The 13,760-nt window shown below is 43.4% G+C and overlaps 1 protein-coding gene across 1 annotated transcript in view; it reads right to left on the minus strand.

Annotated features, from left to right (window-relative positions):
* celsr2 (cadherin, EGF LAG seven-pass G-type receptor 2) overlaps window positions 1-13,760 on the minus strand; it is a 75,030-nt gene that overhangs the window by 7,228 nt on the left and 54,042 nt on the right. The window contains exons 7-22 of the mRNA XM_079578614.1: window positions 13,517-13,680; window positions 9,850-9,975; window positions 8,148-8,311; window positions 6,544-6,723; window positions 5,879-5,992; window positions 5,574-5,730; window positions 4,992-5,133; window positions 4,784-4,904; window positions 4,032-4,215; window positions 3,615-3,716; window positions 3,376-3,470; window positions 2,683-2,892; window positions 1,767-1,950; window positions 1,138-1,459; window positions 690-857; window positions 495-618 (exon numbers count right to left, since the gene is read on the minus strand). Of these exons, the coding sequence (XP_079434740.1) occupies window positions 495-618; window positions 690-857; window positions 1,138-1,459; window positions 1,767-1,950; window positions 2,683-2,892; window positions 3,376-3,470; window positions 3,615-3,716; window positions 4,032-4,215; window positions 4,784-4,904; window positions 4,992-5,133; window positions 5,574-5,730; window positions 5,879-5,992; window positions 6,544-6,723; window positions 8,148-8,311; window positions 9,850-9,975; window positions 13,517-13,680 (2,557 nt within the window). The remainder of the gene's footprint in view (window positions 1-494; window positions 619-689; window positions 858-1,137; window positions 1,460-1,766; window positions 1,951-2,682; window positions 2,893-3,375; window positions 3,471-3,614; window positions 3,717-4,031; window positions 4,216-4,783; window positions 4,905-4,991; window positions 5,134-5,573; window positions 5,731-5,878; window positions 5,993-6,543; window positions 6,724-8,147; window positions 8,312-9,849; window positions 9,976-13,516; window positions 13,681-13,760) is intronic.

The following is a 13,760-nucleotide window of genomic DNA, read 5'->3' on the forward strand; positions in this document are numbered from 1 at the left end:
TGCTAGCCCGCAGTTAGCTTTGCCCATTAGCCTGTTCGTTAGCTTCTTCTTCCTGATTCCACTAGTGTGTTGGGTCTCCAGATCGGTGGCAAGGACAGTGCAATTGTGGTTTTCTGGCCAGAGCCACCAAGGGGAGATGAAACACCCCCCAATCATCCCATTAATACTTGTATTACCCCCAGAGGGACTACGAAAAGGATTTATTATGGTAAACAAGTTACTTAGTGCTGCTTTAAAAAGCATTCAATAAACTGGGTTGTTTTAGCCTGGCATCTAAGAGGCTTCCTCAGTTCTTCTGGTTTGCGAGCGGGGGCTTTATATCCATCAATTACAGACCTTTTGAAAACAATTTCTATGTGGTTCAATGCAAAAAGTTAATATTGCATTGAGGCAATAGAAATCAGTAATGTATGTATATAATGCATGTTAATGACAGACACAATATGACATGAATGTAAACGGATTGTAGCCTTTGCAGCATGTTTATGGTTTACCTCTCTCCGTGAGACATCCATGAGGACAGCGAAGCTCGTCATGTGGTAACACTGGCAACTGATGTGAGTGTTGTTCCTGAAGACGACCTCACAGCCCTTCGCCGACCAGCCTCCGCTCCCACCACTGTCAAATACATAAAACAACTGTATAAAAAGAAATAAATCCGACCTCACATTTCGTTTTGTTAGACGTACAGTATGCTGTGGTTCCAGAAGACGCAGATGGGTTTAGAGCGCTCCTCGGTGGCCACCAGCCGGAACTGCACAGTGATAGGTTTGTCCAGTGGGTGCTGAAGGAGCTCGTCATTGTCGTGGACAGTGATGCTGACCACTGGTGTGTTGATTACCGGCCGCTTTGGGACTCTGGGGAGGAAAGGAAAAATGTTTTAGATTTTATTTACAAACAATCTATTCTAATAGGACAAAATCTAAAAACAAGTGTTGGGGGGGGAGAAGAAATATGTCTCGAAGATCCATATTTAATCTTATAGTTGCAGGTCTAGCCAAGTTAATAATCTTTTGAGTTGATTTTAATTTTTGGACAATAAAATGACAATAGCACATATCCTGAGTTACTTCATCTTACACATCCAGTATATAAACGAGAATGTATCTATGCGAGATATATCTCTAAGTCAGTGACCTTAGACTCCTCTTGTCGGGGTCGTAGTTCTCGGGCAGCAGTGGGGCTAGACTGTGGAAGATGATGACGCTGGCCACGGCGTCGGGCTGGTCCTCATTAGGGTGTCTCCTCTGTCGATTTACGGAGACGTTTTTCGGGCTTGATTCGGGGAAAACGTCCAGGTGTCTGTGCCCTTTGGTGTCCACCGGAGGGGGCTGGAACACCGAGTCGGGAAGAGTCACAGCCGTCTCCAAATCCACAGGGCGGGGACCTCTCAGGGACTGGTACCGGGGCAGTTTGGCTCCAGCAAAGTTAGTCTTTTTGAGGCGGTCCACTGAGATGACTATGACACATGTAATAAGTGGATAAGGGAACACAGGCATGTAACAATGGCTTATATTGTTTTATCTTTTGACTTTTTCAATCTGAATTTTGGATTGAATGTTAAGCTAAAATCATAAAAAGTTCTTGCCTTATGCTAATATTAAATGACCTCCTGAGATTCTGGGTACAAGGTTAAGTTTAATCACTTTTCTTAATAACATTGACCTTTATAAATGATGGAAAAAGCATATATTTTGTATGTCAAAATTATATTCTAGTACCCAAACAAATGCTGTCTTTGCTGTTTGCAGTCACTAAATCCATACCTATATGTGGAGTGATGATGGTGAAGGGGCTGAGGTAGGTCTTCCTCATGTTCTGTGCCAGAGTGTTGGCGTATTCCTCGAAGTGTCTCAGGAGCGCGGCTGTTCCTCCGTCCGAGCGCTGGATCAGGTCCCAGTGTGGACGTGTCTCGGGGGACAGGATGGCACTGCCCACGCGCACCAGATTCTGCCAACACAGAGTTCAGTGCGATTTAGTGAAAAGGGACTGTTGTGTATCGCAGGACATGGCTGTACTTATTGTGACTGAAAATGTATTGTTCAAAAAGCTCCATTTTGTAGTTTTGTAGGTCTTAGCTTTCAAATGAGGCGCCACACTGGCCTATAGCCTGTGACCTGATGGATTTGGGTAAAGCTGAACTGGAAAAAAATGCACTTGGTTAAGGCTGGGGTCAAGAGGTTAAAACAGACGAACGTGCAGAAGAAAACTGTGTTTCAGTTGCCGCATCCGCTTCCGTCTCTGGGTGGATGAACTCCCGCCTCTCGGCCCGTGATTGGTCCAACAGTGGTAAAATCGATTAATTATTAGCTACCCAGACAGTTCTTATTTGCCAGGCAATGATTAACCTGTACCTAGCACCTATATCGAAATAAAAGTCAGACTGAAACCATATTTGCCAAAAATGGTTCCAGAGGACCTGAAGAGAAGAACTAACATTCTGAACAGGACAAAATTAAATAGCCTGTGATTAATATTGGACTTTTTTATATCTGCAAATACTTCCCAGATAAGATCAGATAAGATAGCCTTTATTGATCTCACAATGGAGAAATGTACTTGTTACATTCAGCTCTTAGAAACACTGCAAATAGGCAGGAAATGTGAGGAAAAAAAACAACAAAACTCCTCAGTACTACAAGCCTGTTTACCACCAGTGATGTAGGGTCACACGGGATGTACCTCAGTGAAGTGGACGTCCTGTGTGGCTGTGAGGTTGAATCCTTGCTGGCTGCTCTCATGCTGCAGTAGTCTCTTTGTGAGGTGGTAGGCAACCTTTACATCTCTGCCATAGTACTTCTCTGTGTGGAGGGTGGCATTGGCCAACATGGCTGCCGTCTGCTGGACACGGCTCGAGTCCAGCAGTGAAGCATTAAGGCTGAACTTCTCAGTCTGTGAAAAGATTTAAAAAAAAAGAGTCAATGTTTTGTGATCTCGTTTAATAAAGTAACAATCTGGTTTAGGTCCCCATAATACAAAAAGTTGACCTTTCTGTATCATGGGGACCAAAACTCAGACTTCTATATATGAGTGAGCATAGATGTTTAAAGAATAAAAAAATAATCCACTACTACTACTACTACAGTGGTTTTTCGACTGTGATACATTAATCGTAAAACACATAAAGTTTTCTGTTTTTTAACACATTTCACAGCCAGTGTGGACATGATTTAGTCCAATGTAGGTTTATTTTAGACCCTTTTTAGTTAAATCCTGATTTGATCTTGATCTGGGTGGTACTTGGACGATCAGATGTTTTGTAATGTAGTATTGTTTTGAGAACCACTGACATGGGAACAAACAGAGGGGCATTTCCTGAACCCACATTAAGACATCATTAAATGTTGCAAATGATGGTGTAACAGTGCAAAATACCAGGGCTTCCAGCTTGCTGAAGGTTACACTAGTGCAGTTGAACAGATTGGGAGGGAGCCACCCCTTGTGCTCGTCACAGTGGCGGATTGCGGTTCCTAAGACAAGAGAGAGAGAGTCGTCGCATGAGGGGTGAGGAACAGACTGCTGCTGAGAAAGAGCTCCGGGCGAGGGACATCCGCTGTCATTATTATGTCATTATTATATGGTAATTGTGACATGCTACTGGGAAACTGTCCTACCCAGAGTTCCCTTGGGACAGGGCACCGCTGCTGGGAGACCAAACTTAGTCCTGGGCCACCAAATCCCTTCCTCAATGGCCTGGGGGCAGCTGTCGTAGATGACTGAGGGAGAAAACACACACATGAGATGGTGAAAAAGACCATTAACAACTGCAATTTGAGCTCTAAGTTATTTAAATGTTTAACAATAAAAACTAGAGCAGTACAATTTAAGAAACTACTGTGGGGATAGTTAACAATAAAGAGTAATGGACATATATAATGGCACCGTATATAAGTTAAAATCAAGCAGATTTTCTATTCATTCATTAAAAGGGTTCATTTGAATTGAAAATAAAAGTAAATTGTATATTCTTGTCAAATTACTCTTGCACTTTTGATTAATAGTGTCGTCCAGCCACAGATAATGAGCCTGACCTTCGCAGCCGTTGAGGGACACTTCGGCGAAAGGGTTGTCGCAGCGGTCACACTGGCGCCCGATCACACCCGGCTTGCAGTGGCACTGTCCTGTCTCCCGGTCGCAGGCACGCGAGAAGGAGCCCACGGGGTAGCAGTCGCACAGCAGACACATGTCGCTGCCTTCGGGACGGTAGTGGTTGTCCTGGAAACAGTCGACGGAGACAGGAAGCGGTGATTATTACACACACATATATATACAGGGAATATATATTTATAAACCCACAAGCTGTCGGCCGTCACTTGGTATTCCTCCCGCCATATGAGCAGCTGAGGGCCCTGTCGCTCCCAGCTGCTTGTTAAAAACATCTGTTTGCTGCAGGGAGTGTTGGTAATGATGTGTCCCATACATATTTACACTCAAGGGGGCTACAACTGTGCCCCGCTGAACTGCCTAACGAAACTACAATTAAACTATAAGATCAAATGAAAAGTCTTACAGCATGATTACATAATAAAAACACAGAGTAATATCAATGTGTATTTTTATATGACCTTGTTTCATTGTGTTAAAAGATTGAGGACGTTTCACCTCGTCAAAGTGAGGTTATCAGATCTCATAGACCCACCACCTCAAAACAACCCAGTCCAGTTGAAAACATTAATTAGGATTAAAAGCCTGTGCGTTCGGTTTTGTGACATTTCCCCCCCCTCATTCTAAAGTGGTGCTTATAAGTACAGGAAAGATGCATTAAGTTAATACATGAACCCACCTTGCAGCGACACTCTCCGTTCGTTTTGTTGCAGTCAGAGTCGAAGCCTTTGCTCGTTTCGCAGTCGCACGGCCCGCAGGTCTTGTGGCCCCACCAGCCTCTGGGGCAGGGCAGGTCGGTCCTGGACAAACACGTGTGAGCAAGACCTGCTTCATATCTACAGTAAAGACTAAGACATTATTAACAAAAAAAATGTATGAGGATGTACTTTTTCTCGCAGTAATTTCCAAAGTAATTGCTTGGGCAGTCACAAGTGTAACCGCGAGGGGAGCTGGGTTTTCTTATACAAGTTGATTTGTACTGGCAGGGATTCAGGCTGCAGGCGTCAGTGCAGTTGGAGCCAAAGTGTCCTGGAAATGGAAGTTCACAACAAAATACCAAATGAATCAGTAATAACGAAATCTCATTAGCAAATAGAAAATACAAGCTTCCAATAGACCCTTTAATTTTTTGTAAACATTCTAGGTTTAGCTGGAGGCGGGAAGAAGCAGTTGTCATAGTAACGATAAACAAATGTCTAACTGTTGTTGGAAATAGCAGATAAACCTTATTTAATCGTCTCAAATGTTATTCCTCTTGTTCTTGCACCTTAAGCCACAACAGGACCACACTTTTTAGTTGTAGTTTTACACTTATAATCACTAGTTTTAGTTGAATCTGATTTCTCTTGATCACTTCCTGCCTCCAGCTGATGTCACTGTTTATGTAAGCAGCAGATCTCTATTATTTGAGTCTTGGGGCAGTTTTATTTGCACTCTTCGTAATAATGCTCGTTTGTTGTGGGACCAACCAGCGAGGCAGGTGCAGGAGTAGCTGTCCCAGTCGTTGCTGCAGTAGCTGTTGGCGGGGCAGGGGTTTGAGGAGCAGGGGTCGGGGACGTTACAGCCTTGTTGGACATTGACCTTCCTGGCCTGGGACAGACTCAGAGCGCCACCTACACGCAAGCCCTGCAAAATCAGAAACATGGTTAATGATGTATACATTAGTTAGAGTTCTACCCAGAGAGTTAATCATTTAGTTCAACATTTTGCACTTCGGGGTCATTTAGCAAACCTGAAAAATACATGATGCTATTTTATTTATATGGAAACAGACCTGTATACATCCACGGAAGCCTTGTTGAATTTTCCCATCAGGCATCGGGAAACCACCGACGCTCACTGCCTTCAGCTTGGAGTCCCGCAGCTTACCATCCACCTCCATGCTGGCCTGAAAAAACACATATATAGTCACTTCAGGAAGCACTATCGCTAGGTTTCACATTTTCTTGAAAAGTTTCTTCTTAGCTCTTTCGGTCAGAGACGCTTTTAGATTTGGGTGAAGCTGAACAGGAGAAAATGTGCTCTGTTCAGGCGGGGTTAAAAATACTGTCAATTCCTTAAAATGTCTTAGCAGAACACCCATTTAGGCCACAAATCAGGGATGTCCAAACTGTTTTCATCGAGGGCTGCATATTGAAGCGTGCAGAGTGAAACGGGCCACAGATCGGTGGTTAGTGCAAGGCAAGGCATATTTTTTTATACCGCGCAGGCAACTCAATGCGCCTTACAAAAGAAGATATGCAAAATTACAATCAGGTTAAAGTTAAGGCAAATATTTAGGAGGTTATATTTATCTATTCTATTTATAGACATTTAAGGAATAGCCCCCTTGAGATGGGTTTTCGAAGGGGCCCTTATTTATAATGACTAAAACAACCCTCTCCGCCTGCCTTAATAAATCACGTATCATGTAAAGAATACATAAAGTCAGACACTCACGAGGTAGAGCCCCAGGTCCACAGACAGGACAGCTTTGTGTAGGTTTGTTGCTCCTCCCAAACTGCTGATATCCAACTGTAGATGATGCCATTCTCCATCATTCACCAGAATCTCCTCCACACGGGATAGGGTCGAATCCTCCCCTCTGTGCAAGGCCATCAATACGCTCCCAGCACGCAGCTAGAGAAGGCACGGCAGGAGGGAGATTGAGGCCACATTCAATAAGAAAAAGAGGCTAAAAGACCACCAACATTACATGATAAATGGCACCTTCACACTCTGCTGTGCTGTACACAAGACATGGAAACAAATAGTTTGTCTTATAAAAGAAGCATCACACTGTCAGTCCCGTTAATAGCTTTATTGTTTGTTTAAGCTACTTTGCATTTTACGGTCTGTTTTTTATTAGAGCCATGGGTTTCCCAGATAAAGTAATGAAAAGTGAGACACAACTTGAGTGCTTGGGGATGCATTCGATACCACAAGCTGCCTACAGGGGGAGCCTTGCCTACAAATTTAGAGTATTCCCATCTGAGCAGCTGTCACTGGCTAATTACACTTCAAGACCATGAAGAACTTAACCTTTCATTTGATTTAACTTTTAATCAAAAACGCATCATATCTGTGCCACGTCAACATTGAGGAGAAAAGAAAAACCATCTCAACATTTCAACAACTATCAAGTGTTTCCTATTAATAAATGACTAAGGAGGTGCCCTGTCATTGTCCATATCTCTCAGTCAGTGTCTTAAAAACAAAATGTTGTGACAAATTACACTTTTTTGCTTCTTGTAGCATCATAAACATACAAAGATCTAGTGTTTTACTTTAATGCCCATCTAAGGAAGTTGCCACTGGGGCAAACTGCCAGGAGCAGTGGGCAGTCATGGAGCAGAGCCAAGAGACCCATCTCTAGATCTTGGATTGTAGTCTCGAGGACCTCCCCGGAGGACTCGCCTGTTGTGCATGTTTTGGCTAGTAACTAGTTAGTAACTAGTTAGTACCTATACTAAGAACAAAGGAGTATATGTGAAATAGAGGCAATAAGTGACATATTTAATCTAAAACGAATACTGAATGAAATGATACAAATGTGCATTCCCAGAACCACTGGGTTAGGGTTAGGTCTGATAAGAGGTTCTGGTCATAAATTATATTGTTGGAGCAAATTTAATAGTTAAAAATCGTCAAATAAAAGATAAATAAAGTTATTTATTATTTTTATTTATTAAGTTAATAATAAAGAAAGTTGAAATATCACTGATGAATGAGTACAGGTGGTACTCAGGTGGTACAGGGGTAAAGAAGTACATAAAACTGTTCAATTTCAGTTTCTTTGTTTGAAATAAATACTTGTTGCCGATTATTGTTATGTTTGTGTTTGTGGGGCCCACAGTTTTTGGCCTGTGGGGGCGCAGCCTGACTACATGTGCAGGGGGTGCTTCAAGGAAAAAAGGTTTGGAAGCACCGCTCTGTAGGATGAGGAGAAACTGCAGCGCAATATCGTAAATAACTTCTACGTTTAAGTAAGAGCATGACTAGAAGACACGTCCTCACGCGGCTGCAAGATTATTTTGTGCACCTTAAAGTTCGTCGAGTCTTACCTGGAGTGTGAGGTTGTGCTGTTGCCCCGATGAGATGTGCAGAAGTGTCGCGCTCGCCTGTCGCGTTCGAAACATCAACTCAACGTGCCACGACGTGGAAGAGGCCGCGATGTTGTTCCACTGCAACAAACTGTTCCCCAAAAACCTCTGAGGACTGGCCATCACTGCAGAGGAGCACACACACACACACACACACACACACAGGCATCACGAGCCGGGCTGGACAAAATGACAAATAATCGCCATAACTACAAATCACTCGCGATACTGACACGTCATGGTTTCATTGCGTCCTTCAAAAAATGAAATTATGAATGAACTGACACTGTAACAGATGATTGTCCTCGGGGCGGTATTTTTGGGCCAAAGATGACAACACGCTGCTGATATCTAACGTGCAGCCCCATATCATAAGCTTATCTGATCACGTGAGAGCTGAACACCTAATCTGCGACTTAATTACAGGGGAATCATTTCTGTACCGGAAAAATAGTGATGCTTTTACCAGAGAACACCTGCAGTCCTCATTAAAGCAAGTGTAAAGTGCAGGCAATTTACACGGAAAAAACTGATGTGTAAAAAAACATTATTGAACTCCCATGTGACTAGACTGAGTGAATGGTTTGAAATGGTTTTGATCACATGGTTCGTGCTCAGCTCATGTTATAGACAGAGCCACACCTCGCCACAATAAGAGTCAGAGCTATTAAAGCGCCGAGTCGAACAACATTGATTAGCCACGGCCAATTAACCTGATGCAGATGTCCTGCTGTGAGGCAGAGAGAGAGACGGCGAGAGTGCACTGATCGTCAGATGAAGACGACAGGACGCGGATGACACTGTGGTGCAGTTTGTTTTCTGATAAATTGGACGTTTATTCACCTGCATGTTGGTTCCTTTGTTTGATTTTCAGGTCATTTCAGCCATTTGTGTAAAACCATGCGGGGTGTTTTTGTGATGCAGAGAATACACATATAAATTGCACTGAACGGTTGTAAATTATAAGAGCTGTTTTACTTTACAGCACAGAAATAAATTGATCATTGGAAGGGAAGAGCGTGGTGACTCAGGACTTTCACTTTGAGGCTCTGTTTCTATATCATTACCAAAAAAATACAGCGTTAATGCATTAGGGCTATTACCATAAGGGAAAATGGTCTTGATCCAAAAGCATTAAGGGCTTTCTGTACATGAAAAGAACAAATGACAATACTATTCTCTCAAATCACTTTCAATCTCTGACTATAAATGTTGAAAAGCCCTAGACCATGAATCTAGATACTAACTCCATTTCCCCGCTGACACGACTCAAATGGCGGTAAACCATAAATCAGCAAACATAGCAGCTGCGCAGTATCAGGTGGAACAAAGGCACAGACACTGGAGAACGCAGGCCCAGAAACATAAGCTTCACACTTCCTATATGACTAAAGGCTGTTTGTTTTTAAAAGCACTTCTGATAAGAGTGACTAGAAATGTGTGACCGCTGTAATTACTCATGACGGGAAGCAAAAATTAGGAGCTATTTTCACTCCCAATATATTTCTAAAAATGGTAATGCACACGTTTTTTGCTTTCACATTTGCATTTGGCACGGCGCGCAGCTAACCTACTTAAATATCAATGCCTTTAACGCCTCTGCGAGCGAAATGATGAGTTCAGTCTTGGGTCGGACTGACAGACGGTGGATCTAGCGCCTCACCTCTCTCACAGTGCTGCCCCCCAAAGCCGAGTGGACAGTCACAGCTGAAGGACCCCCACAGGTTGACGCAGGTCCCACCGTTCTGACACGGGCTGTTGTTGCAGAAGTGTCTTTTCGCAGAGCATCCTAAAGAAAAAATAATAAGGAAATATAATTGAGATGCATCACAGGCCGTCATCTGCACAGGTTTATTTCAAAGTTAGGGATGTTTCACCTCTCATCTCGGGTTACGTATATATCTTTTAAACACCATATGATTGATACGGAAACACTTGCTTCTTCCATTCATCCGAGAGTGTGACATCACCACATTCTCGGACCCGTGAACAACCAATTTTCTGAATAGGACACAGAGGAAGGTGCTAAACTATTCATGGCAGGTACAATCTTCATCCCTCTCTGTCTGAAGCTTCCTGCTGCGGCCATTATTGTCTCTCTTATTTTCTCGGCGCTGTCACTCGCTTTCATTCAGCTCGAATGGTAAACACAGAGTGACTGCAGAGTAGCCGATGTGCTCCGGAAAACTCAGTGAAAGATCATCTCGGGGACAGGTGACATGGGATGGGATTTATGGCTCTTTACTTGGATACAAGTCTATGGGAATTTGTCCACTTCAAGGAGTGAATGACCTTACACTTTTTGAAGATAATTAAGGTTATGTAAGTAGTTTTGTAAATATTTCATGAACATGACCAATCTGAGACCCCAGGGAGAAGGTGAACATTCACACCATTATTGTCTTTACTGTAAAATGTAACTGTAATTCACATCAATGAATACATTATTTGCAATGCCTCTTTTTTTTTTTACAAATAAAAGGCCAGTCTGACAGTCTGTTTGTCATCACCCTTTTTGACAGTGGAAAAAATGCCTTACTTAAATGCCATACTGAGATATGTTCTTACCTAACCTTAGTCGAGTTAATATATCCCCGTCTGGTCTTTGTCCGTGCGCTCTGTCAGGCAAACGGAGCACATACGCAGCCTCTCCCACATGTCATATAGCTCCAAAAAAGCTCACGATAGAAGCTACCAAGCTCTTCCACGTGTTCCCTATTTAAATAAAGTTACGTGAAGTGTTTTCATGCGAAGTATATTTACACAGAAATGTAGCATGTCGATTTTATAAGCAGATAAAAAGGGGCACTATATTGTGAGGCGTAATGATACGAGGAGTAAAACGTCCGCGCAGTAACTCCTAAAGACTTCCCCGCTCACTTCCGTCAATAGAAGCTGCGTGACTTGTAGAGAGCTAGCAGAGAACAGTTGAAGAAGCGTGGATAACTTGTGAACAATGCCTTTTACGTGCATCGTACCGGGCTGTGATAACAAGCAGAAAGTATATAGTGTAGTAATGTTTCACAGATTTACAACTCACCCCGGACGACAACACAGGACTCAGGACCTCTACCATGAGGTAGGAATGCGCCAGCACTTTCCGAAAATATATTTTCTGCTTGTTGTAAAAGCCTTTGTACAAGTCACGCAGCTTCTATTGACGGAAGTGAGCGGGGAAGTCTTTAGGAGTTACTGCGCGGACGTTTTGCTCCTCGTATCATTACGCCTCACAATATAGTACCCCTTTTTATCTGCATACTAGCTGAGACCCGGCCTTTGGCCGGGCCTCGCTAGTCCCCACATTTGATATTCAGAGATTATGAGTTATTACAAAGAAATGTCCAGTATAGTCCCTATAACCCGTCACTCAGTACAGCTGTAGACCCGCAGTAAGCAGACCAGTGGTTCCCAACCCATTCCTAAAACTATGGCCACTCCAAATGTTTAAAATAATGAATGCTAAAAATAATTGCAAACAAACTGCAATTGGAGTGTTTGCACCCGTACTCCTTTCTTATAAACTACATCGACAATATGTTGCAAAACTCAGGGAATAGAAATCAAGAAACAGTGGAATATTTATGGAGAAATATTAGCGGTTCAGCTCTAACGGTTCGGTTCACGGTGCAGGACCCGTGGTTTGGAGCAATCTAAAAAATAAGAAGTTGTTTTTTATTAGACAGTATTTATATCCTTATAATACAATTGGCAATGCTTTCAAAGCCGATTTATAGAATGTAAAGAAGAAATAGAGAAGAAATGGTACAGCAGCAAAGTAAAGAAAAACATAAAAAAAAAAAAAAAAAGCAACAGGGCAGGCCATGCGCTCGTTAAGTGGTTTCACTTTCGCTTTCCGCACACGGAGGCTGAAGCTCTCGGAGCAGCGCGTTTCATTGGAAGCTCGTGTTTCTGCGTGTACTTTTTTTCGGAGACAAAACTTTGGAGACGGAATATGACCAGGATTGGATCTTACGCATGTGTCTGAGCTTCTGACATGACAGCACTGGATCTGTAATGAACCACAGCCTCGGTCACTGCAGGAGAGACTTGAACAAAGACGCGTAGATGTGTTTTGGAGGATGTACCTGTACCAGCGGAGCGTCTGCAGCTGCAGTTTAGGGTGAGTGACGATGACACACATCGCCCTGTTAGGATGCGCGCACGCACACATACACACACACACACACGCACGGCAGTCAGATCTCGTGCACTCGCGTTGTTGTGACGGCGGGTTGTCCTCGGACAGCAGCACCGCGGTCCATATGGACCCGTGACCAATGCCCGCGGCCGGTGGGACGGTGACGTGGGGGCCGGCCGCGGATTTTTGGGAAATGAACATGGCAAGTCTTATATAGCGCTTTTCCAGACGCTCGTCGGTGTACAATTTGTTGCAGTATTCATTCAGTCCACTGCGCACATCAGCCCCCACCACCAACCACGCACACACTCACTACTGTCGCCAGGTTCCCAAACGGTCTCCCATCCCAGTCCTAACCAGGCCCGTCCCTGCTTAGCTTCAAAGTCGGTATGGGAAATCAAAATGGCGGCGCCCAGGCGGCGGCCATGGAGATAGCGTTTTCTATAATAGATAAAATCGACATGCTACATTTCTGTGTAAATATACTTCGCATGAAAACACTTCACGTAACTTTATTTAAGTAGGGAACACGTGGAAGAGCTTGGTAGCTTCTATCGTGAGCTTTTTTGGAGCTATATGACATGTGGGAGAGGCTGCGTATGTGCTCCGTTTGCCTGGCAGAGCGCAGGGACAAAGACCAGACGGGGATATATTAACTCGACTAAGGTTAGGTAAGAACATATCTCAGTATGTAAAAACGGTGGCCTATTCCTTTAACCAAGTGCATGAAGAGTTCCAGTTCGGCTTTACCCAAATCTAAACACTTCTGGACTGTAGCGTACAGCCTACACTCAACGCCTCATTTGAAAGCTAAGACCTACAAAACGGATCTTAAAGGATCTTATTCCTTGTGTTGTTGCCGTCAATTTGTTCACATTCTCTTTCATCTCATTTTTGTGGAGTTTTTGTTGCTATTTTTGTCACTTTTTTGCTGCACTTTCATCGATTTTTCCCCCCATTTTTGGATAAAGCCAAATTGGAGAAAATGTGCTTGGCTTAGGCCGTTAAGAGTTAAAAAAAAAAAAAAAAGTCTAAATAAAACAATTTGAATGAACATCTAAAATATATTACTCGTGTTGCTGTTGCTCATTCGTTTACAATTACATAAACATCTTGCTCTTCAAATCCGTACAAAACAGTTCATGTTCAGGAGCCGCTGAAACACCGGGGTCATGAACACACACGGCTGTACCTGGGAGAGTGCCGTTGTTGGCGATGAAGCTCGCCATGTCGACGTGCTGGTTGTCAATGCGCAGGCTCTTCATGCAGCCTACAAACTGCCGGTTACGAACTGGGAAATCCTCCGGGAGCTTCGGGACGCCTCCGAGAAGCAGCGGGCCCGTCAGGTCTAAAGATCTAAGGAACATGAAATGGGTAAATATGAAACACTTTGGCACCAAACACAACATCAACACTACTGTAGGAAAACACATGTT

This window comes from Gobius niger (genome assembly GCF_951799975.1).
Source record: "Gobius niger genome assembly, chromosome: 20".
Classification (NCBI taxonomy): Eukaryota; Metazoa; Chordata; class Actinopteri; order Gobiiformes; family Gobiidae; genus Gobius; species Gobius niger.